Source organism: Bos taurus, chromosome 2 (genome assembly GCF_002263795.3).
Source record: "Bos taurus isolate L1 Dominette 01449 registration number 42190680 breed Hereford chromosome 2, ARS-UCD2.0, whole genome shotgun sequence".
Taxonomy (NCBI): domain Eukaryota; kingdom Metazoa; phylum Chordata; class Mammalia; order Artiodactyla; family Bovidae; genus Bos; species Bos taurus.
Genome location: NC_037329.1, coordinates 14,441,339 through 14,467,759, shown reverse-complemented (window position 1 = coordinate 14,467,759; position 26,421 = coordinate 14,441,339). Strand labels below are relative to the sequence as shown.

General features: G+C 37.6%; 1 protein-coding gene across 4 annotated transcripts in view; it reads right to left on the bottom strand.

The window, feature by feature from the left end:
- Positions 1-14,086: 14,086 nt before the first annotated feature.
- PDE1A (phosphodiesterase 1A) overlaps positions 14,087-26,421 on the bottom strand; it is a 400,450-nt gene continuing 388,115 nt past the window's right edge. Inside the window, exons 14-15 of one of the 4 annotated variants that reach the window (NM_174414.3) lie at positions 17,731-17,844; positions 14,087-15,616 (exon numbers count right to left, since the gene is read on the bottom strand). In NM_174414.3, coding sequence (NP_776839.1) covers positions 17,774-17,844 — 71 coding nt within the window. In that variant the 3' untranslated portion in view covers positions 14,087-15,616; positions 17,731-17,773. Of the gene's footprint in view, positions 16,990-17,730; positions 17,845-26,421 lie in introns of all 4 variants that reach the window. The other 3 variants (XM_005202257.5, XM_024998854.2, XM_010801843.4) reach the window with 3 other exon arrangements.

Below are 26,421 nucleotides of genomic sequence, written 5' to 3'. Positions count from 1 at the left end.
GAAGATGAGATGGTTGGATGGCAGCACTGACTCTTTGGAATGAGTTTGAGCAAGCTCCAGGAGTTGGTGATGGACAGGGAAGCCTGGCGTGCTGCAGTCCATGGGGCTACAAAGAGTTGGATGTGACTGAGCAACTGAAATGAACTGAACTGAACATCTCAAAATTGTAACTTTGTGGCCCTAAGAGAGAGGCTGTTTCAAGTATCTGGTCTGTCTCAAGCAGAAAGAACAGTGGGAAGAGAAAGGAAAAGACTCTAGGTACCTTGTTACTTTCCAATTAAGTTAAAATTCTCTTTGTAGGGTATGAAGTGAGTATGAGTATCCATTGAGTGGCCAGCAGCATCTGTTTACCAAATGAACACAATTCATGGAGTTTCTTCTTCCTTGGAACATGTAAAAGAAGCATAAGCTACTTATACATGTCAAAGAGTTGAAAACATTAATACTCAACAGAAATTTTTGCTGCTTAAAATGCATAAATTGGGCTAATGCTTATGACAGACCTGTAGCTAAAACAGGTCTGATATCCTTAGTTATCCTATACCATTTTTCATAGGATAATTTGGTATAGTTTATAAAATTATACATTGGAAACAAGAAACCAATATTCTAGTTTATTATTCAATGAATGCCTATGATGTACTGGACATTAAGTGTTGAGGACACACGAATAGTTCAGGTCCTTAAATTCTTGGATGTATATTCTAGTATTTGAAGACTGTCAATACGTATGCAAATTAATTAATGAATTAGATCATTTCGGACAGTGATAAATTCTGGAAGGAAATAGGAGGTGATGTAGCAGAGGGTGGCATTTTTCTTTGTCATAACTGTGTGACATTGCGAAAGTTCTTGACTTTCTCTGGGACCCAGTTTCCTAATCAGTGAAATGTGGAGAATGATGTGGGGGAGGGGTAACCAGATGAGCGTGTGAGGCTCCTTCCAACCCTAAGACCTTTGTTTCCCCCTCTGGCTCTTCTAGGAACTGCAGACAAGCAGCAAAGGACAGAAGAGAAGGGAGCAGATGGAAAGTAGCAGCGCTAAGGCAAGATGGGATCAGAAGAGAAAAGGGGTATCTTTGAATGCTTGTCTGACAGCCACCAGAACAAAATCGTTTAAGTTAGAAATACACACATACTCCATGTATGTATAGCATGCATGCGTGTTAACAGCATTAGCATTGTAGCCAATCGTTTTCTCTTTTGACTTCTTAGAAAATGGTCTAAAAACTGGTGATAAATTTTTATCTTTTAAAATTTAAAAGGAAATCTTTCCAGGAAAAATTTCGTCCCACAAATCACCAGTTGGATAATTTATCTAAGTTTCTTGCCTTTAAGTGATGCATAGCAGATTTTTCCCTCTACAGAGATTTACATGACATGGTACTAAGTTCTCTGGAATATTCCCCCTATGTTCTGAAGTAATAGTTATTTTCTTTTTGTCCTCCAGGTGCAAAATGGGTTGATAACAAACAGAAGCTGACTTATTGCTGTGTTCCTACTTGTGCTTGGAAAAATACCAACGCAAAACAAATACCCATTACCACCATTACCTCCAATTCCATCATCATGTATTATTTTCTTTCTCCAGGATTGCTCTCTGAAGTACTTTCGATATTTTATACACAAACATTGACATGCTTTTCATAAACTGTTCCGTCATATATATATATATATATATACACATACATATATATATATATATATATTTTTTTTTTGGCTAATCACTGATGCTCCACTATTTGCCAAGCTCTTTTTCATTTCAATTTATTTCTCTCTATAGCCAAAAGTGACATCTTGAATTTCAGTAAATTTTAAGTGATTCATTTTTAGTTTTTCTATTTCTGGAATAGGGGCTTCTCTGATAGGTCAGTTGGTAAAGAATCTGCCTGAAATGCAGGAGACCCCCATTTGATTCTTGGGTCTGGAAGATCTGCTGGTGAAAGGATAGGCTACCCACTCCAGTATTCTTGGGCTTCCCTTGTATCTCAGCTGGTAAAGAATCCACCCGCAATGCGGGAGAATTGTGTTTGAGCCCTTGGGTTGGGAAGATTCCCTGGAGAAGGAAAAGGCTACCCACTCCAGTATTCTGACCTGGAGAATTCCATGGACAATAGAGTCCATGCGGTCACAATAAACTTTCTCTTACAATAAGGAGGCTTTTAAATATATTTTCTTTCTTATTTTTCAAATTCCATTATATTTATTTATTCCTTTGCTTCTTTTTCAAATGCTATTGGTTTTGATTCAATTTATTTCCACAAATATATACACACACACACACACACATACATATATATTGATAGTCTACTACATACAAGCTACTGATTCAAATGCCAGAGTTATAAAAATGAGAAGGCTCCTATTGTTGCCATCCTGCTAGCAACTATATGCTCAGTTCTTTACAATTAATAAAGAGGCCTCACCTCTTTTCAGTTAATAATCACATTAAATATGTATGTATAGGATTCATTTTATAGAACAGGAAACTAGAGCCCAAAGAAAGTGGCCCTAAATGAACCAATGGCCCAACAAACTCTTCCACTATCTTATGATCTGTTTGAGAAATTGTAGTCGTTTTAAGGATGAAAAGCCTATCCTCCTTAAGAATCATAGGTTTTTATGTTTTCTTATAGTGCTTTATAGATGACTTAGAAGTAAGTTTTCTACATTTCCTACACAAAGCACGTGGGGATAATTTTGCTGAGACTGGCGTGGGAAGAAGAACCTGAGTTTTACTTTGATGCTTTGACATTGACTTCAAACTAAAATGACCCATGGCCAATAAAAAAGAAAATTTGAAACTCTTTTTGAAGTATTTGGCACATTTAGAAATCTTTTCTGTTTGCATGTGCGCTTAGTCCCTCTGTCAGGTTGGGCTTTTTGAAACCCTTTGGACTGTAGCTCACCAGGCTCCTTTGTCCATGGAATTCTTCAAGCAAGAATAGGGGAGGGGGTTGCTATTTCCTTCTCCAGGGGATCTTCTGGACCCAGGAATTGAACCTGTGTCTCCTGCACTGGAGGCACATCTGTACCGATTGAGCCATCAGGAAAGCCCTTTCTAAGTTTGTGGTGGTTGTTCAGCCACTCAGTTGTGTCCGACTCTTTGAGACCCTATGGACTGTAGCACACCAAGCTTCCCTTAAAAAATAGCCTTTAATATCTTACAAAAAAAGGATTTGCCAAGTTTATGACAATCCTAAGTACAATCTATTCTTAGAGAAAAAAAGACATCAATCTTTTAAAGTTGTTCCTTTTTCTTAATTTCTAAGAAATTGTAAAATAAAAGTAAATTGCACAAGTTGTTATTTTTAATATCAATTATCTTTCCCCATCTCTCTTCCAGGATTTGAGGAATGATAATTTTTCACATACTATCTCCCAGATTATATATTGCAGAAAACGTAAAAATAATCTAAATAATCATAATTACCTCAGACTTAAATGAGTAATTATAGAGAATATACTATAAATATTATAGTATTGAAAAAGCAACATGCTGCTTAAGGAGGAACAGAACAGAGCATTCTAACTGCTACTCCCCTCAAACTAATTGAGGAAGGAGTTTCGCTGGAATTTAAAAATCCATTTTTCTCAAATGTAGTGATAGGATTCAGGACACACTACTCCCAAACATGGCACCTGGGCATGCTGAACATTTTAAGTTGGAGGATTTTGAGAAAACGGATACAGGAGCCTCACTCTGACCTTCTCGCTGTCCCTCTCCACTGAAACAGGCCTAGAACCCTCACGTGAACGGTGTCCTCCCTGTACTTGGGGAGGAAGATCCTTGTTTCTGAAGACAAAGGGACTCTCAGAAGAATCCAAACACAGGCGTTAGAGGCTTCCCCATTTCCTCTATTCACCTCACACTTCTTAACCTGTCATATTCTTCCATGGCTGTCCATTCTTCATCAATCCTAGCAAAAAAACACACTCAGATCTGTTTCTTTGAATCTTCATTTTCTTATAAAGGTTCCTGTGTCATGCAAAATTTATATTAAATGTACATGTATACTTATTTCCTATTAATCTGTCTTTCCTCTGCAATGGTTTAACTATGAATCAAAGCAGTGGAACAATAAGAACTTTGCAAAAATTACTTGCAGATGCTTAAAGATCTCTTCAAGAATCATAGGAGAATATCTTCTCTCCTTTATTTATAAGAGACTAAGGAAATGGCAACCCACTCCAGTGTTCTTGCCTGGAGAATCCCAGGGACGGGGGAGCCTGGTGGGCTGCCGTCTCTGGGGTCGCACAGAGTCGGACAAGACTGAAGCGACTTAGCAGCGTCAGCAGCAGCAACTTGTCAAGGCATTGCAGTAAATGGGTATTTCCCATTACATTTCCCCTGCAGCATAAATTCTGTGGATGTTTCCCTAATCGTACTGATTACATTACCAGATGCTGCTCTCATCTTTCTTCTCTTGCCCTAATGGGACATAGATTTCCTATTTGAGATTGTCACTTATTTGTTATATTTGTCTGGTGTTTTAAACATTACTGTTGCTGTTGTTTAGTCACTAAGTCGTGTCTGCTTTTTTGCAACCCCATGGACTGTAGCTTGCCAGGCTCCTCTGCCCATGTGATTTTCCAGCAAAGAATACTGGAGTGGATTGCCATTTCTTTTTCCAAGGGATCTTCCCAACCCAAGGACCTAACCCGTGTCTCCTGCATTGGCAGGCCGATTCTTTACCACTGAGCTGCCTGGGAAGCCCATAAAAAATATGTATATGTGTACAACTGTATATGTACATAATGTAAACACACTGAAATAAAAATGGAGCTTTTTTTTTTAAAGGGCAAAAAGAGATTTAACCCATATGCTATTAAATTAAGCACATAGAATTCAAACTTTTTTTAAAACAAATATTTCCCCAAGTTATCGTTTTCAAATTATTTTCTGTTAAGAGAAAGCTAGGTGGGAATGGAGGGAGAGACCCAGAATAAGCTAGACAAAACAAAGAAAGGCACAGGACTGTGGCGCAGTGGGAGGTGGAAAGAGAAAGGAGCCAGAGAGAGAGAGAGCCCAAGCAGAGGCAAGACCAGCTCCTTTTCTCTCCCCTCCCTGACCACACAACTTGCTCTTAATAAGCTCCCGTCCACACCTGCCAAGTCATTTCCTTCTGCTGTGTCTTCTGCACCACGGCCATTTCTAGTGGCCGTCTTGCTCCCATGTACTGTAAGATTATGGTTTCACTGTTGACCCACTTGGCTCTTAGAAGGCATCTGACTTACCACATTTAGTGGACACAGCTGCTTTTCTCACGCAATTTCCACATTATCAAAGTTCTCCTCCCTTTTTTGTTTCCACCAAAGAGAGCTTTTTTAAAAAAGTTTTTGTTAATGAGAAGTTTGCCTGCAGAGTTATTGGGTTTTTTTGAGAAACTGCTATTGTTGCTTCTAAGTACACTTGGATTGTCTAATCGTGTGTTTTATTTAAAACTCCATTCAGAAAGTCTAAAGGTTATTGATATTTTATCTTTATGCTGATGTTTTTCAATATTTACATTTTACAAAGTCCCTAAAATTGAATAGCCACATGACATATATCAATATTGTTATCTGTCTATATAGGTCAAACTGTATTTCCATATATCTATATGTAATTTTGCTTTTCTAAAAAGCCAAGGACCTAAATGCTGACCTCTATTTTAAAACAGCTGGCCTACTCTTCACATGGAACAACCTCTCCATCATGTGGACTTTTAGGATATTGCTACTAAAGTCAAAACCATGCAACTATAAGCAATAATTAATTTTAAAGGATTGAGGTGGATCTCCTGATATTCTTATTCTTATAGTTCATACTATTTCAGCTTTTCTATATGTCAGTGGATATTCGCAGCACCTTAAATGGGCCATTTCATTTAATCATTCAGTAATTCTATAAAATAGGGACTCTTACTATCTCCATTTCATAGATGAGAAAATTGAGGCCAAGATCACAGAAACTGTAATCAACAAAGTCTGAAATTGAACTAAGGGTCAAATTCAGTCTTTGGATGAGATATTTCTTGCCTCAGGTCTTCCACATACAATTCAACAAGAAATAACAACACCTGGATAAAAATAAAATAATATTAACTTCTGTTCATTTAGAACCAACAATGTGTCAAGCACAGTCTGCTGCTGCTGCTGCTAAGTCGCTTCAGTCGTGTCTGACTCTGTGCGACCCCATGGACTGCAGCCCACCAGGCTTCTCTGTCCCTGGGATTCTCCAGGCAAGAACACCGGTGTGGGTTGCCATTTCCTTCTCCCAAGCACAGTCTAGGTCCTTTAAATGTTCCTCACTGTTATTTTACCATTCTACCAAAGTCTCTGTGGTGAGAAGTTAGGAAATGAAAGGCCTGACAGCTACCAACTACCAAAGACATGTTATGAATTGAGGCCAATGTTGCTCTGAAGCTTGTATTGTTTCCTGGATGAATCACTCAGGAAATATGACCTTTTCTCCTTGTAAAGTTGGTAAGATTAGCTGTAATTCATGTCTCTGCACCAGCGGACCCATCTCCCCAATGGTAGACAAGAGACAGATGGGGAGACTTTAATGCTCTTCTTGTATAATCCAGGTTTACTGTTAGCAAGCTATTAAGAATTAATGCACACCGCCCCCCGCCCTGCCATTTGTCTGTTCTGAGGGGGGGGGAAACACAAATGGATTCTTGGAATTATGTAGATATAAAAAGCCTGAAAAGTGAGTCTCATTTTGATTGAATTAACTAGAGATGTTATCTGAAAAAGATTAACTCAATCATATATTAGAACAAACAAAAATAAACTTTTCCTTCTTACCTTCATTTACTTACTCATATTCATTCATTTAATGAATATTTACTGAATATCTACTATGTTCAGTAAGGTTTAGTGCTTCTTTATCTTAAAATCTGGCAGCAAACACATGAAATGGAGAACTGCAAGTTCCCTGCACAGAGGGATATGAGATGTGTTCATCCAGAAAAGAAGGTCTAAGAGCTCTGACCAGAGTGATGAGAAGAGGCTTTCTGGGAGAAGCTTTCTGTTCTCAGGTCCTTACAGGAAGGAGGGACAGTGACAGGTAAAGGTGGCAAAGGGAGTAGCAAGATCCATGCAGAGGAGGCGTCATGTCCGAGGCATAGCTGAGGTCCAGAAGCAGTGAGTGGTGTAGTGAAGGCTTCGGCTAAAATCATAGGCTGGGGTTAGACTGCAAAGGACTTTGAATACAATGCTAAAGTGTTTAAGCCTTGCTTATTTGTAAACCAGTGGTTCTTTAGGTGAGATCTCTAGTCCAATGGCATCAGCATCACGTCATCTCTACCCCAGACTCATGGTATCAGACTCTCTGGGAGGTCAGTTCAGTTAAGTCCCTCATTCTTGTCCAAATCTCTGTAACCCCGTGGACTGCAGCATGCCAGGCTTCCCTGTCCATCACCAACTCCTGCAGTTTGCTCAAACTCCCATTCACTGAGTCTGTGATGCCATCCAACCATCTCATCCTCTGTCGACACCTTCTCCTCCTGCTTTTGATCTTTCCCAGCATCAGGGTCTTTCCAATGAGTCATTTCTTCTCATCAGGTGGCCAGAGTATTGGAGTTTCACATTCAGCATCAGTCCTTCCAATGAGTATTCAGGACTGACTTCCTTTAGGATGGACTGGTTTCATCTCCTAGAAGTGCGAGCAATTCTTAAGTCTTCTCCAGCACCACAGTTCAAAAGAATCAATGCTTTGGTGCTCAGCTTTGTTTATAGTCGAACTCTCACATCCATACACGACTACTGGAAAAACCATAGCTTTGACTGGACAGACCTTTGTCGGCAAAGTAATGTCTATGCTTTTTAATATGCTGTCTAGGTTGGTCATAGCTTTTCTTCCAAGGAGCAAGCATCTTTTAATTTCATGGCTGCAGTCACCATCTGCAGTGATTTTGGAGCCCATGAAAATAAAGTCTGTCACTATTTCCCCATCTATTTCCCATGAAGTGATGGGACTGGATGCCATGATCTTAGTTTTCTGAATGTTGAATTTTAAGCCAACATTTTTACTCTCCTCATTCATTTTCATCAAGATGCTCTTTAGTTCTTCTTTGCTTTCTGCCATAAGGGTGGTGTCATCTGCATATCTGAGGTTATTGATATTTTTTCCAGCAATCTTGATTCCAGCTTGTGCTTCATAACCCAGCATTTCTCATGATGTACTCTGCATATAAGTTAAATAAGCAGGGTGACAATATAGAGCCTTGACGTACTTCTTTCCCAATTTGGAACCAGTCTGTTGTTCCATGTCTGGTTCTAACTGTTGCTTCTTGATGTGCATACAGATTTCTCAGGAGACAGGTAAGGTGGTCTGATATTCCCATCTCTTTAAGAATTTTCCACAGTTTGTTGTGATCCACACAGTCAAAGCCTTCAGCGTAGTTAATAAAACAGAAGTAGATGTTTTTCTGGAACTCTCTTGCTTTTTCGATGATCCAACGGATGCTGGCAATTTGATCTCTGGTTCCTCTGCCTTTTTAAATCCAGCTGGAATATCTGGAAGTTCTCAGTTCACATACTGTTAAGGCCTGGCTTGGAGAATTTTGAGCATTACTTTACTAGTGTGTGAGATGAGTGCAATTGTGCAGTAGTTTGAGCATTCTTTGGCATTGCCTTTCTGTGGGACTGGAATGAAAACTGACCTTTTCCAGTCCTGTGGCCACTGCTGAGTTTTCCAAATTTGCTGGCATATTGAGTGCAGTACTTTCAAAGCATCATCTTTTAGGATTTGAAATAGCTCAACTGGAATTCCATCACCTCCTCTAGCTTTGTTCATAGTGATACTTCCTAAGGCCCACTTGACTTCACATTCCAGGATTTCTGGCTCTAGGTGAGTGATCACACCATCGTGATTATCTGGGTCATGAAGATTTTTTTTGTATAGTTCTTCTGCATATTCTTGCCGCCTCTTAATATCTTCTGCTTCTGTTAGGTCCCTACCATTTCTGTCCTTTATTGAGTCCATCTTTGCATGAAACGTTCCCTTGGTGTCTCTAATTTTCTTGAAATGTCTAGTCTTTCCCATTCTGTTGTTTTCCTCTATTTCTTTGCACCGATCGCTGAGGAAGGCTTTCTTATCTCTCCTTGCTATTCTTTGGAACTCTGTATTCAAATGGGTACATCTCTCCTTTTCTTTGCCTTTAGTTTGTCTTCTTTTCTCAGCCATTTGTAAGGCCTCCTCAGATATCCATTTTGCCTTTTTGCATTTCTTTTTCTAGGGGATAGTCTTGATCACTGCCTCCTGTACAATGTCACAAACCTCCGTCCATAGTTCTTCAGGCCCTCTGGGAGGTTGGGCTTAGGAATCTGCAGTTTAACAGACCCTCCAGGTGATGCTGAAGCCTTCTAAGTGTTGAGAACCAGTGGTGGAGCCAGCCTTGCTAAACCGCTCCCTGGGCTGCGAATGGGTAACAGGGGAACTGGAAATAATCACCTCCCTCTTCCTTAGGGTAGTTGTGCAGGCCCTGGGGAAGCTACGTCTCTCGGGGATGACAACACTGGCATCAGCAGTATGCCACTCTTTCCTGCTAGGGTACAAACTCTTCATCTGAAAAAGAAGCAAGTGTCAGAGGCCCACGGGCTAAATTGGCCAGGGGGCCAATTTTGATGTTCCACTCCTGTCCCCCGAGTTAAGAATGGTTTTTACTTTGTTTTTATACTTGCCTTTTACGTTTTTAAAGGCTTGTAAAAATAGACAAGGAAGAGAAGAAAGAAAAGAGGAAGAAGAAGAGGAAATAGGGGAGGAAAAACAGTGTTATGGGATGTGGCCTGCAAAACCTAAAATATCTACTTCCTGATTCTTAACAGAAAGGGCTTACTGACCCCTGGTGTAAACAGGGATAAACTGTTTTTGAGAAGAAGAGTAGCAGTTCCAAAGAATGAATTAAGGAGATTTAATATAATAATGGGCTTCCCTGGTGGCTCAGACAGTAAAGTGTCTGCCTTTAAAGCGGGAGACCCAGGTTCAGTCCCTGGGTTGGGAAGATCTGCTGGAGAAAGAAATGGCAACCCACTCCAGTACTGTTGCCTGGAAAAATTCCATGGACTGAGGAGCCTGCTAGGCTACAGTCCATGGGGTTGCAAAGAGTCGGATACAAATAAGCAACTTCACGTACGTACATACATAAGATACAAAAATCAATATAACAGTGTGCATTAGTATACTGTATTGGTGTTTTACTTTCTGGCTTACTTCACTCTGTATAATAGGCTCCAGTTTCATCCACTTTATTAGAACTGATTCAAATGTATTCTTTTTAATGGCTGAGTAATTATGCGGAGGGAGGTGGGAGGGGGGTTCAGGATGGGGAACATGTGTACACCCATGGCGGATTCATGTTGATGTATGGCAAAACCAATACAATATTGTAAAGTAAAAAAAAAAAAAAAAAAAAGATAAATAAAATACAGGAGAAAAAAAAATCCCACATGCTACAACTAAAAAAATAAAATAAAGTAACAGTGTGCAGAAAAGAAAAAGTGAAAAGAGCTGGAAGTAGAGAAGCCAAATGTGGAACACATGTGAGAAGGTAAAAATCTAAACCCTGCAATGCTCTCTTGATAGAAAAAAGGAAATGGGTCATTAATGCTTCAGTTCAGTTCAGTTCAGTTGCTCAGTCATGTCCAGCTCTTTGTGACCCCATGAATCGCAGCACACCAGGCCTCCCTGTCCATCACCAACTCCCGGAGTTCACCCAAACTCATGTCCATTGAGTCAGTGATGCCATCCAGCCATCTCATCCTCTGTTGTCCCCTTCTCCTCCTGCCCCCAATCCCTCCCAGCATCAGAGTCTTTCCCAATGAGTCAACTCTTCGCATGAGGTGGCCAGAGTACTGGAGTTTCAGCTTTATCATCAGTCCTTTCATTAATGCTTATAGAAACAATATAACTTAACTTTCAATCAACCCAAGTGCTATGTCATAGAAGCTTCTCAACAACTGAAGAAATCGTAACTGTGTCCAGTTTAGGAGTTTGCAGGGGTTTGGTTTGCTTTAGTTTTGAGGGAGAACAGTGTTGAAAGTGTGAACTCTGGAGCTCTTGTCTAGTGCGGTGGAAAAACTGCACGTCTAAATGCTTGGTAGGTATTTAGAATTATCTCCATAATATTTGATTAACATATAGAAAAATGATATGTATAGAAATCAACCAGGTATCTTCTTAAAAGGCCAATTAGAGTTTAAAAGTTTTGGATGGGCCCTGAGATCCTTCGTCTCTAAGACGTTCCCAAGTAGGGACCACACTTTCAGTAGCAAAGGTCTGGACGGAATACCACCGGTTATCTGAAAAGGAAAAATTTAAGGTCACATATTAAGCATGGGAAATAATTCCTCCATCCAGAGAAATCAAAGGCACCTCTTCTGCTGTTATACATGATTTCATTGGTCACCCAGCCATCCTTGCCCCTGCTGTTGGTCAGCAGAAATTCTGCCCTCTCAGAGTGGTAGCTTTTAGGGACAAATACCTGGAGAGAATAAAGAGTAGGATGGAGTAAAGGTTAGAAAAGGAAGGTAATGGATAATGTGGGTGGAAAAGATAGGACTGATCCTCTCACATTGGCCAGAGACAGTCTGCCTACTGGTTTAGGAAGTCACACTCAGACTTCAAATCCAGGGTCCTCAACTTATTAGCTGTGTGAGCTTACACAAATGATTTACCTTCTTCTGTTGTGGTTCCTCATCCAAAGATGGGGATAACACATCCTCAAAGAGCAGTTATAGGGGATAAAAGAGATAATGTAAGAGATAATATAATGCAGCAGTAAGACTATAACAAGAACTAATTAACTCTTTAATTATTAGAGAGAAAAAACCTATCAGCCTGAGAGGCAAAGGAAGTTCTCCAACCATCACAATTAGTAAGGAAATAATCTAGAAAATTTATTAATGCTACTAAAGGACAAATAGTTCCCCAAAGAGCTTTAAATATGCATGTTGGTCCATACATAGAATTTGTGTCTTAAATATTTGGAATTACCTCTGAAGAAAGGACAGGGATGTAATGTGGGGTATCATTAGGTGTTTGTTTTTCTACTCTGAAGTATATATTTTCATTACTGTTTAAAGCTTGTGCTAAATGCAGGATAAATTTTGTGATATTTAAGGAAAGCAATTAAACAGAGGATGCAAGTCTTAATGTATCTTCCAAAGGAAAGATGTGTTTTATATTCACATTAAACAAAATTAAATTATTTTCAAAATTAAAATGTGACCTTCAAAAACTTTTTGATATTAGGTAGAAATTTATCATGGAATCATATTTAAAGTAGAAAGTTAAGCCTCATGTATCTGATGATTAGATGAATTTTTACATTTTTTCATAGAGAATGCTTTAGCATCATGAAGACACAGCCTAAGAAGTGACACATACTGAGCCAGTTCCTTTTCACTGAGTTAATTAAAACTCTCCAGGTCTTCACCTTGACACTCTTTACTTCTTCTTTTTTTTTTTTTTCTCTAGTGTTACCTTATTCACATTATTCTTCTTCACAGAACTGTCTTTCCCTCTGTGCTTCTGCCACATCCTATATAGATGCAGTGGAAAGAAAAAGAGGTCTCTGGTGCCAGAGAGCTCTACAACAAATTCCAGTCTGGAGACCCACATGGCCTTAGACAAGGCTCTTTCTCTGAGACATTATTTCCTTACTCATATTTATACCCACTTTACCGGATGACTGAGGATTAGAGATAACATTTGTTAAGTGCTTACCTGGAGCTTGTATATAGAAAATAGGCTGTGAATATGAGCTTTTGTTTATTATTTGTTATTGAAATGTCAACTCATGTGCCATCCATTTTTGGAAGCCCTAAAAATAAGGGCAGTGTTTACCTCCTTTAATATCCAGAGGGGGCATTTTATTTGTATCTGATTACTTTATATGTGGCATTTTAGTTATTTATGTGTATAGATTTGCTCCTCTATAAAATAGGAAATTTCTAGAGTAATGATTCAGCTTTCCAGAATCCTATATGCACATGCATCTAGCCAGAAGCATGCAAATAATAGGTGCAATAATCCATGTTCAATGAACATTTCTTTCATAGAGTAAAAATCACTTTCTGATAGAACTCATATCAATTTTTAGGATGATGTACTTCTGGTTTTCCCTGATTTCATCAACTTTATAATGCCCTACCAAATCGAATTACATCAGGCACCAAATGGTTCACAGTATTTTCCCTCCAGTAAGATTTATTTAACAATCATATATAATAGGAAATATGGAAAATTACAGCAGAATAAAAACACAAGAATTGTAGCTTGTCATGTTAAAAATTAAATAAAAGAGATACTGCTTAAATAAAAAGGCCTATGAAATTGTTAGATATATGTTGGGTAGCTGAAGGTACAATGCTAAGCAAAACATTTAAGGCTCAGGAGTCAAATTTATCCATCCTTCTCTTCAGGATGGATTCAGCACTATGTTGGCAAGAAGGGATGGGCACCACTACCCTCCCTCTGCTGCTGCTGCTGCTGCTGCTAAGTCGCTTCAGTCGTGTCCAACTCTGTGCGACCCCATAGACAGCAGCCCACCAGGCTCCTCTGTCCCTGGGATTCTCCAGGCAAGAACACTGGAGTGGGCTGCCGTTTCCTGCTCCAATGGGTGAAAGTGAAAAGTGAAAGTGAAGTTGCTCAGTTGTGTCTGACTCTTAGCGACCCCATGGACTGCAGCCCACCAGGCTCCTCCATCCATGAGATTTTCCAGGCAAGAGTACTGGAGTGGGGTGCCATTGCCTTCTCTGATCCTCCCTCTACCAGAGAAGAGGGAATAAGGACGATACAGAAGAGAGAAGTAAAGACACGAAATGGAAGGAGGGAAAGAGGAAGTGAGACAGGGATATTAGTTTAAAAGGAATAAGTGCATCAACAGCATGACAACTCTTCTGAAGGGATGGAGCACGTTTTCTCGGATCCCTGGAAGTTCTGTCACAGTGCTTTACAAGTTACATAACCTGGAAAATTAGGTTAAAACCCATATACAGAAAATAATGACTTCATTATACTCTTCTATTGTTTTAGTTACAAAGTCTACATATCTTAAAGCATTAATAGGAACAAAGCGGACATGTTTCCTATGACAGTTCAGAAGCAGTGTTTCAATTTATTTCTCTGTTGAGAGATTCTATACCTTTAATGAAAGACAACTGGCTCAAATAGGAACAATAGTAATTAGACTTCCCAGACAGTCAGGTTCTATTTTAAATGCAGAATATTTTCTAGTTTGTAAATAGCTACCTTAAAAAAGACATTAAAAGCAGTAACTGCAGTTTCTCCATAAATAGAAATAAGAAATCCATTGTTAAAGGACAAAAAGTCACCATGTTGTACATATCTATAAATTTTCCCTGCAACACATCATTATAGATCAATCTTTACTGCTTGCATTTAAAATATCAATTGCATTATAATATCTACGATACAATTCAATTATTTATCTGTGTTCTACATATGCTTCAGGTGAAACAAAAGCTAAGGACCTTATTCACAGAACATTTAAAAGCATCTTATACACAGTCTATGCACAAATATATCTTAAATTAGAATAATGCATACCTAATATGCATATAGAATATGGCTTACACATGAAAAGATATCTAAGTTGTGAGTTATAAAATCCCACTACTTAGACTTAAAAGCTTCTGATTGCATCCATTTCTAAAATATTGCTTAGCATTGTGGAACCCAGGGAAGAAGCAGGTGCAACAGAAAACTCATTAGGATGGACATATCCACCTTCACTTTCTTCTTTAATTGATGACTACTCTTGATCTTTTCCATCTAATTTCTACCTTTCACAAAAACAAATTCCTTTAGTCTAACAATCATTGAAGAGTTTGTACGGTGAAAATGACAACACCTACTTGGGCTTGACCTTTCTTGGCAGCTAATAACAAATAAAGGTAGTTCTTCAATTTGGAACAAAGGCAAGGCTCTGCACATGCTCAGGCAAAACATGACAAGGAAGCAGTCTCCAATGGCTGCAGTTCGTTTGTTTGTAGTAAAATTATAAATCACATCAAATAATGCTCTCTGTGCAGAAGAGTGTGGGCTTCCATTTTCACAGACATTTTTGAGTGCGCGCACATACACACACACACACACAGACACACACTTCTTGTCCCTTATCCCTTGACCTGTAATATATTTTGTTACATCCTGATGGGATTAACACCCCAGAAGGCAAATCCCACTCTCAGTTCTAGTGTCTGTCTCCAACAAGGGCTGGAGGTTCTTGTCATCTTGGTCATAGGTCTTGCGTGACTTGCATTGTGATGACCCCCACGTGGGTGATGCTTTCGTGCTTTGCAATAACAGTGGTGGATGCAGGCTGGTTCACTGCTTTCGGGAACAGGATTCGCTGTGGTTTCCCAGCTTGAGAGTTACAACGAAGAGTTCATCAGGTCACAGAGTCAGGGCTCTGATGCTTCATTGTTGTCTTAGGACTTCGACTACAACTTCTGAGCAGCCCCTCTTCTCACTTGGTTCCCATGTATTTAAAACAACAAGGACAATCTAAATAGCCTCAGAGCTGCAAAAATATTTTTCTGTAATTTTGTTTTTGCTTTCCTTTTACTTAGAAGCTTGAAAGTTTTGTAGTTACAGCACTCTGTGTAAAAGAAAGCGAGAAAGTAAAATTTTAAAGTGCCTCATGTTCTGTACATATATTGCATAGTCACCTGTGTAATAACTGGGTTCAAAGTGATAAAAATTTGAAAATGTCCAACTTTTGCCTTAAAATTTCTCTGGTTTGATTGAAGAAGGCCAAATTGTGGAGAAAGAGCAATGACAGAAGCACTGGCCAAAATCTGTGATAGCAACTTTGAGTGTATTTACGTGGCTAGAATTACTAGCTCAAAATTTATGTTTGTCTCTTATATGAGTTCATAAAATGGCCTGTTCTGAGTGTGTGTTGAAGGAGGAGAAAAAGATTTGTGAAAAATTGAGGGTTTAGAATATTTTAGTGCTGTTTTCATTATCCTGAAATAAAATCCAAATGAAAAGGAAGATCATGTTTTAGTCATATATAGGCATCAATTATTGTGTGGCAATTTCATGTTGGACTTTACTGACCTCACAAAAATAAGAGATTTATCAGAAAATGATAGATATTCTTTTTATATCAGTTGGAATTTCTCTTCCTATCTCTTTTGTGTGTATGTGTGTGTGTGTGTCTAAAGTTTGGATGGAGGTTATGGAGAGAAATTGTCGTTAACTAATACAAGTTCAGTTCAGCTCAGTTCAGTCACTCAGTCATGTCCGACTCTTTGCGACCCCATGAAATGCAGTATGCCAGGCCTCCCTGTCCATCACCAACTCCCGGAGCCTACCCAAATTCATGTCCATTGAGTCGGTGATGCCATCCAACCATCTCATCCTCTGTCATCCCCTTCTCCTCCTGCCTCAATCTTTCCCAGCATCAAGGTCTTTTCAAATGAGTCAGCTCTTTGCATCAGGTGGCCAAAGTATTGGAGTTTCAATACAAGACAATATCTTAAAAAAATTTAATATGGAGCTGGTTTTTAAAATTTCTATGCAGTTTGTGATTTGATTTCTATCCAGAATTCATATGCAAACTATTAAGCACAGTCACAACTCTGGAACTGTTGAAGGACTAAGTATAAGATTTCATCACAGTGCGTGACACTGACAGTGGCTATTAGTGAAACTATTAGTATCGATTAAAGAATCTTACAACTGACTCAGAAATACTGGGAAATGCTTCATCTTAAAAGCGAGCCACATTTTTTTCTTTTTTTTGTAATGCAAGATTCTCTTTATTGTGATGCTCAGTAGAAACCGTCTGTAAAACACTGTAGTGGTGACAGCTGCAACCATGCTAAGGCACTTTCATTATATTAAAAAAAGGCGGGGTTGGGAGTTCTGTTCATTCATTTGTGACAGCCATGGGGACCTGAATTCAGAGTTTTTTATGCATATGTAGCTTTTATATGTCTTCATGATTTCTTGTGAATTTGTTTCCTAAAAAAAAAAAAAAAAATGCCTTCTTTGCCATAAGTAAGTCTAAATGCAGCATATACAAAACAGTTATGGCTAATCACATTTTAACTTCATCGATTTAAAGCAACATTTGAGGTGCTACTAATAACATCTCAAAGACTTGATATGGTACCTGCAGCATTTTTTCTTGCCTCTACCATCAAGCCAATAGCAAGACTCATTTTTACACTTTTTAAACAGACATTAGCATCATTCCCAGAGCTGGTAATCTGGTAGATCAAACGTGAGCCCTAGAAGCTGAATTTTTAAAAAGATAATCATTGATGCAATGTCCATGGATTTTAGCAAATACTGATGTTGTTTTATAATATGTACTTGCTTTGTTATTATCACCCAATGTAAGCACTCATATTTCCTACATGAAGTAGAAAAGGAAACTGGTATAAAACATTCATATTTCTTGTATGAAGTAGTAGAAGAAAACAGAATTAAACCTCCTCATAGGCTATAGCTTATTATTTTTAAAGGACTAAAAGGTCTCAGTAAATATAATTTTTATTGCTGAGTAAGTCAAGAATCCTTTGAAAAGGTAAACTTAGACATAAATATTTAAAGCTTACCTGTTAAGGGTTTGCCTCAGAAAACAGAGAATTAAAAGAAAAGAATCCAAAAGATATTTAAATAAGATAACTTTGTTTCTAATGATACTCTCCAAACCATCCCAATTCAGAAATAAAATTTTCATCTAAAAAATAAAATTACCTCCCATCCTTAGAATGAAAGACGTCTTTCAGGTGTTTCAGACCTATGAATGTGTTTCAGCATGTTTTTCTTCAGCATTTACTAGATCTGAGTTCTTATGGGGATCAGGTTCACCTGAAAAATAAGCACGCAAACAGCAAATAAACAAAACCAAAATAGACCTGAGGGGAGAAAACCTAATTAGGTCAGGAAACTGAAGCAATCAGTAAAACTCTGAAGACTAGATTTTATAGTGGATCTGTGGCACATTTCTTCAAAAATACCAAATACTTTCTTTTCAGCCTGTGGATTGATAGAGTATACAAGTCATCTTCTGGTGGTTATACAAGTTTATGAAGTTGAAATTTAATCTGGGGATACAGAAATGAAACAGATGAGACACGTTCAAGCATCTATTAAATCAAACATAAAAATTATGCATGTTTTTCCCAAATATTTTAAACTGAAATATATTCTTTCAAGCAAACCCTCTAATGTTCATTGTCTTATATCACACATTGCTTAGTGGTTATGAATTTTAAAAAAATGAGTATAAGAGAATGTAATGTTTAAGATACATCATCTGCCAAAACAAACTAATGGAATTTATAATCTTAGGATCACTCAGCTTCTATATAAACTTTGAAAAAAAAGTAGCATGGAAAATGTTCCAACATTTCTAGAGAGGCTGCAGAGAATCTATAAAAAAAATAGAAACATAGAGCAAAATGTACAGATAAAAGATAATTATTATGTGAGAAAGTTAAAAATTAGCAGAAGTTAGTTTTTGAGTCAATTACTCAAAATACTTTGATATTTCAGAAAATAGTCATAGTCACATATGACAGAATGTTCTTTCCATCTAAAATTTGAAAATATGTTGACAAACTTTGCACCAACTGATTTTGAGATTGTTTTTCCAAGATATATTGTAAGACTGCATTGTCTCAACTGCAATAGATTTTTACTGAGTTCATAAAATTAGTGAACATACAGAACTTATGGAGTATTATCACAAAGCAAAAGTATTTTGTCCTTAACTCTCTTTAAAATATACTTAGCAGGGGAAACTTATCTTCTGTCCCAGGTTCAATCTTTTAGGTAGTATCAGGACTTTTCCAATCATTCTTAGATAATAAAAACATCGTGTGATCACATTAAATTGCCAGTGTCTTAGGTCTAGTCACACACAATATACATCAACCTTAAAACAGATAAAACTTCTTCCCAACCTTGGATTTGTTGCAGAGCCTAGAAATTGTGGTGATGGGGGGTGGGGGAGGAGAGCTTGATTGATGTTTCTATCTTTCTTTCTTCTTTTAAGCTCAAGCAGGCAGGATTTATTAAGCAAGCAACAAGCAGTGTTGTTTGTCCTCTGTCAACTGACTACCTTGGAACCCTGAGCTGGAGCAAGAGAGGGAAGACTAAGACTACCATTGTAGGATGGCTTTGGATTCACTAGACCTGGCCGGTGTATAGAGCTGACTACTTTGTGAGCACATTCATGGGCTCTCCAGGGACCTCTTGCCAAGGACCATGGCTGGAGACTTCTCACAACCTTGGCATGGACACATGTTCCTTTACAATGTCCACAGCCCCTTGAAATGTGTTAGTACACCTCCAGATTCTGTCTCCTGAGGCCCTATCATGCTTCCAAATACAGATATGCTACATTCAGTTCACATTAAACATTCCTTAGGCCTTTATTCCTATTAATTAGTTCAGGAAAGGCTGAAATCTACATAGCTTCCTCTCCTTCAGCTTATCTGTCACCTTCAAACCTTTTATATCTCTCACATAAGATACAGATTCCATTCCCAATATCCCCTTTACTTCTAGCTCTCCAAGGTTGAAACTATCTTCCTTTGATTTGAGGTGAAGAGGGAAGAATTTCTATACCTTTCCCAATAGCCGAGAATGCATTAAAGAACGCTTCCTCACAAATCCTATTCTAACCATCAACAACCTGACCTTTTCAATTATTTGAATTGGGTGATGGTTATAGGTACCTTATAATTGACTTTTGGATCTTCTTTGAAATTTCTGCTTCCCAAGTTAATGTGTTTCTGACATTTATCATCTAGTCTTGTCTTAAACTATTGATTTAAATCTTGCTACTTATGACTAGATTAGAACAGAACAAAATAGAATAGAACATAAAAAATAGAATAGAACCGAGTGGAAAAAATGGATTGAATTAAAAGAAAGAAATATAAGTAATTAAGTAATCCTCTCAAAATTTTTGAGAACCTTTTACAGTGGACAAAAGACACTGAGATTTACCAATAATCAAATGCTCTTATTTCTAGTGGATAAAGAGCTCACCAGTAAAAAAAAAAAAAAAAAATGGAAGAGGAGTAAAATAACAAATGGTTAAAAACACAGCATTACAAAAATGTTACATAGACTACACCCAAGAGTAATTCCATACACACAATTAGGAAAGTAGCAATTTAAAACTGTGACCAACCCAAGACAAGACTTTTGTAGCCCTGGGGGGAAAAAATGTGTTCCTTTAAACTGTAAAATTTCCAGATGTTTCCAGGGGCACATACATAACATTACCAGTCAATTGAATGTCAGCCAGAATGCTTAGGAAAATACTGAATTCAGGTCTTCAGCATATTCAAATCATATTACTTTTAGTTAATAAATCTTTAGTTATAGAAGGCTTTACAACTAACTTGGATAATACTCCTTGAAAGTGACTCTTAGGCTTTCATAAAAAGAGAAAGCCATATCATTCTGAGATATGAGATAGCATTCTGTCAGAAAAGAAGAAATTATTTGCATTTTTCAATTCATCGCATTCATCGATTTTAGATAAATCCATCACATTTTAGATCATCTTCATGACCAAAGAGTGGTCTGTATAAAAGACCTTCTAAGAAACATCCTTATAATGCAAGGTCCCACACAGTTTGAATCGTCCCCTCTTTTAGTTTGGTGAAACCTATTATTTCCTTAAAATAAAATTCATAAATAAATGAAATACAAAGAATTTCATTTATATTAAATATAATTATCAACATCTTCAAGTAATCCTTAAGATATGATACAGTAACATGTGTTTCTTCATTAATTCATTAAATAACAAGGTCTTGCTGCAGGTCTATCATCTATATAATTCTGAAATAATAAGATCAAAGGATATATAAGGCTTCTTCATGAATTTAAATGTTATGAAAATATTGATGATTCTCTTGGTGACGGGCTTCACCAGTGGCTCAGAAGGTAAAGAATCTTCCTGCAATACAGGAGACCTGGGTTTGATCCCTGGGTCAGGAAGATCCCCTGGAGAAGGAACTGTTAACCTACTCCAGTTTACTTGCATGAAAAATCCCAAGGACAGAGGAGCCTGGGACAGTCCATGGGATTGAAAAGAATCGGATATGACTAAGTGACTAAGTACATTGGTGACAAACACAAATATCACAAATGTTACTCTGTGTATTGTTGCTTACAAATGAAGAAAATCCTAAATTTTAGTTACAGGTTAGTAAAAAAAATCACTCTCCAAATGTATAGACTCCATCTATATCACCTGGGTTAAAATCTTTGACCTAGTCTAACTTCATTTCATGGGTAAGAATCAGTCCCAGAAATCAAGTGATTTCCTTCAGTGCAGACCACAAATATTAATAGATAAACTGAAGTCAAAATTATTTACTTTCAAGTTACTATTATTTCAACAAAACCCATAAAGTGATCTTGGAACTTCATTTTAGTAAAGAGATTTGCAAGTTAACATACATAGAAAGCTACACCTTAGGAGTGAATGCAATGGGTTTGCTCAAAACAAGTGCATAGAAGCTCTTTTGATAGCCAGGAAAAAGGTAGCGCAAGTAAGGAAACATAATTCTGTTCATCTCAGAGAGCTTTTAGGTGTCATCTAAATGTTGAAATTTGAAGAAAGTAATTTGTAAAAGGATGGAAATATGGTTTTTGCTTTATAAACAGTCTAAAATTGATGGGGTGTAGGGAGAGGATAGTGCTCATAGGAGGGACAGACCTACCCAAATAAACAGAAATCCTCTAAATTTAGCTAATCTAAACTCAGCCTGCAATCTGAGCTCACTATTATATTAGTAACTCTAATATAATACATTAGCCTCATAGATAATAAAAACAATACTTGCAAGGAATAAGGCAAGGCACATGATCAGCTGGGTCTGAGAGACTCCAGCTGTCCAGTTATGGTCTTGTTGAACTCTTATTTAAAAAACAATCTGCATCCCAAAACAATGAATTTCACCTTTTTCTCAAGAGCACATGGAACCTTCTCCAGGATAGATCACATCCTGGGCCATAAAGCTAGCCTTGGTAAATTCAAAAAAATAGAAATCATTCCAAGCATTTTTTCTGACCACAATGCAGTAAGATTAGATCTCAATTACAGGAGAAAAACTATTAAAAATTCCAACATATGGAGGCTGAACAACACGCTGCTGAATAACCAACAAATCACAGAAGAAATCAAAAAAGAAATCAAAATTTGCATAAAAACGAATGAAAATGAAAACACAACAACCCAAAACCTGTGGGACACGGTAAAAGCAATCCCAAGGGGAAAGTTCATAGCAATACAGGCACACCTCAAGAAACAAGAAAAAAGTCAAATAAATAACCTAACTCTACACCTAAAGCAACTAGAAAAGGAAGAAATGAAGAACCCCAGGGTTAGTAGAAGGAAAGAAATCTTAAAAATTAGAGCAGAAATAAATGCAAAAGAAACAAAAGAGACCATAGCAAAAATCAACAAAACCAAAAGCTGGTTCTTTGAAAGGATAAATAAAATTGACAAACCATTAGCCAGACTCATCAAGAAACAAAGGGAAAAAAATCAAATCAACAAAATTAGAAACGAAAATGGAGAGATCACAACAGACAACACAGAAATACAAAGGATCATAAGAGACTACTATCAACAATTATATGCCAATAAAATGGACAACGTGGAAGAAATAGACAAATTCTTAGAAAAGTACAACTTTCCAAAACTCGACCAGGAAGAAATAGAAAATCTTAACAGACCCATCACAAGCACAGAAATTGAAACTGTAATCAAAAATCTTCCAGCAAACAAAAGCCCCGGTCCAGACGGCTTCACAGCTGAATTCTACCAAAAATTTAGAGAAGAGCTAACACCTATCCTGCTCAAACTCTTCCAAAAAATTGCAGAGGAAGGTAAACTTCCAAACTCATTCTATGAGGCCACCATCACCCTAATACCAAAACCTGACAAAGATCCCACAAAAAAAGAAAGCTACAGGCCAATATCATTGATGAACATAGACGCAAAAATCCTTAACAAAATTCTAGCAATCAGAATCCAACAACACATTAAAAAGATCATACACCATGATCAAGTGGGCTTTATCCCAGGGATGCAAGGATTCTTCAATATCCGCAAATCAATCAATGTAATACACCACATTAACAAATTGAAAAATAAAAACCATATGATTATCTCAATAGATGCAGAGAAAGCCTTTGACAAAATTCAACATCCATTTATGATAAAAACTCTCCAGAAAGCAGGAATAGAAGGAGCATACCTCAACATAATAAAAGCTATATATGACAAACCCACAGCAAACATTATCCTCAATGGTGAAAAATTGAAAGCATTTCCTCTAAAGTCAGGAACAAGACAAGGGTGCCCACTTTCACCATTACTATTCAACATAGTTTTGGAAGTTTTGGCCACAGCAATCAGAGCAGAAAAAGAAATAAAAGGAATCCAAATTGGAAAAGAAGAAGTAAAACTCTCGCTATTTGCAGATGACATGATCCTCTACATAGAAAACCCTAAAGATTCCACCAGAAAATTACTAGAAATAATCAATGACTATAGTAAAGTTGCAGGATATAAAATCAACACACATAAATCCCTTGCATTCCTATACACTAATAATGAGAAAACAGAGAGAGAAATTAAGGAAACAATTCCATTCACCATTGCAACGGAAAGAATAAAATACTTAGGAATATATCTACCTAAAGAAACTAAAGACCTATATATAGAAAACTATAAAACACTGGTGAAAGAAATCAAAGAGGACACTAATAGATGGAGAAATATACCATGTTCATGGATTGGAAGAATCAATATAGTGCAAATGAGTATACTACCCAAAGCAATTTATAGATTCAATGCAATCCCTATCAAGCTACCAACAGTATTCTTCACAGAGCTAGAACAAATAATTTCACAATTTGTATGGAAATACAAAAAACCTCGAATAGCCAAAGCGATCTTGAGAAAGAAGAATGGAACTGGAGGAATCAACCTACCTGACTTCAGGCTCTACTACAAAGCCACAGTTATCAAGACAGTATGGTACTGGCACAAAGACAGAAATATAGATCAATGGAATAAAATAGAAAGCCCAGAGATAAATCCATGCACATATGGACACCTTATCTTTGACAAAGGAGGCAAGAATATACAATGCATTAAAGGCAATCTCTTTAACAAGTGGTGCTGGGAAAACTGGTCAACCACTTGTAAAAGAATGAAACTAGACCACTTTCTAACACCATACACAAAAATAAACTCAAAATGGATTAAAGATCTAAATGTAAGACCAGAAACTATAAAACTCCTAGAGGAGAACATAGGCAAAACACTCTCTGACATACATCACAGCAGGATCCTCTATGACCCACCTCCCAGAATATTGGAAATAAAATCAAAAATAAACAAATGGGACCTAATTAACCTTAAAAGCTTCTGCACATCAAAGGAAACTATTAGCAAGGTGAAATGACAGCCTTCAGAATGGGAGAAAATAATAGCAAATGAAGCAACTGACAATTAATCTCAAAAATATACAAGCAACTCCTACAGCTCAACTCCAGAAAAATAAATGACCCAATCAAAAAATGGGCCAAAGAACTAAATAGACATTTCTCCAAAGAAGACATACAGATGGCTAACAAACACATGAAAAGATGCTCAACATCACTCATTATCAGAGAAATGCAAATCAAAACCACTATGAGGTACCATTTCACACCAGTCAGAATGGCTGCGATCCAAAAGTCTACAAATAATAAATGCTGGAGAGGGTGTGGAGAAAAGGGAACCCTCTTACACTGTTGGTGGGAATGCAAACTAGTACAGCCACTATGGAGAACAGTGTGGAGATTCCTGAAAAAACTGGAAATAGACCTGCCTTATGATCCAGCAATCCCACTGCTGGGCATACACACTGAGGAAACCAGAAGGGAAAGAGACACGTGTACCCCAATGTTCATCGCAGCACTGTTTATAATAGCCAGGACATGGAAGCAACCTAGATGTCCATCAGCAGATGAATGGATAAGAAAGCCATGGTACATATACACAATGGAGTATTACTCAGCCATTAAAAAGAATACATTTGAATCAGTTCTAATGAGGTGGATGAAACTGGAGCCTATTATACAGAGTGAAGTAAGCCAGAAGGAAAAACATCAATACAGTATACTAACGCATATATATGGAATTTAGAAAGATGGTAACAATAACCCGGTGTACGAGACAGCAAAAGAGACACTGATGTATAGAACAGTCTTATGGACTCTGTGGGAGAGGGAGAGGGTGGGAAGATTTGGGAGAATGACATTGAAACATGTAAAATATCATGTAAGAAATGAGTTGCCAGTCCAGGTTCGATGCACGATACTGGATGCTTGGGGCTAGTTCACTAGGACGACCCAGAGGGATGGTATGGGGAGGGAGGAGGGAGGAGGGTTCAGGATGGGGAACACATGTATACCTGTGGCAGATTCATTTTGATATTTGGCAAAACTAATACAATTATGTAAAGTTTAAAAATAAAATAAAATTAAAAAAAAACCAATCTGCTGGGATAAATTATTATACAGTTGAAAATAGAACAATAACAACACTTTGTGAACAACTGCTAGGTGGTGGGCACTATTTTAAGTGCTTCACTCATCTTAATTCCCTGAATCTTCATGGTAAACTATAGAAGAGATGTAGGTTGAGTCATCTGCCTCAGGTGTCAAGGCTACCTACTGGCTGAATCTCTCTGACCAAGTCAAACCAGAATCTTGCCCTCTAGCTTCACCATTTCCCAAACTACAATCATTAGCGTACCACCCTCACCATTCCTGCCGCATCTGTCGTTTATTCTTAGTCACTAATACGTTTTTACACACAGACTTTAAACCTACTCTCTTTTCAAAGATTAGTTTTGTCCTAAATAATAATACCCAAAGAGATAACAGATTCCATGTGCTTCTTGTGTTTTCCTAATATGTAGAGTTCATAACTAACAAAAGATAATTCCTTCTGTAGATACAAAAAACACAATAATTGATTTTAATTTAATGGTTTATATCAATATTGCCTTCACATATTTCTCTCTTGTCTGATTCAACAATCCCTACATACAATAGTAAAACTATCAGCATAATTTCCATCTTAGAAGTGAGAAAAACACACTGGGAAGTGATAACTGACTACTGCAAGGCACCACGGCCTAGAAGGGTTTGGTAGACAGTCCCCCTATTATCCCTTAAAAATACTCCAGTTAATTTTCCATATTTAGCAACAACAACAAATAGTGCTTAAAAAATATGTGGCCAGAAATCAGTTTGTGTAATCTTTTCAACAGAAACACTAGCTCTGCGTTATACTGCATTCTCATTTCTTCATAAGAAAAATACTACCTTGGGGCTTCCCGGTGGTTCACTTGG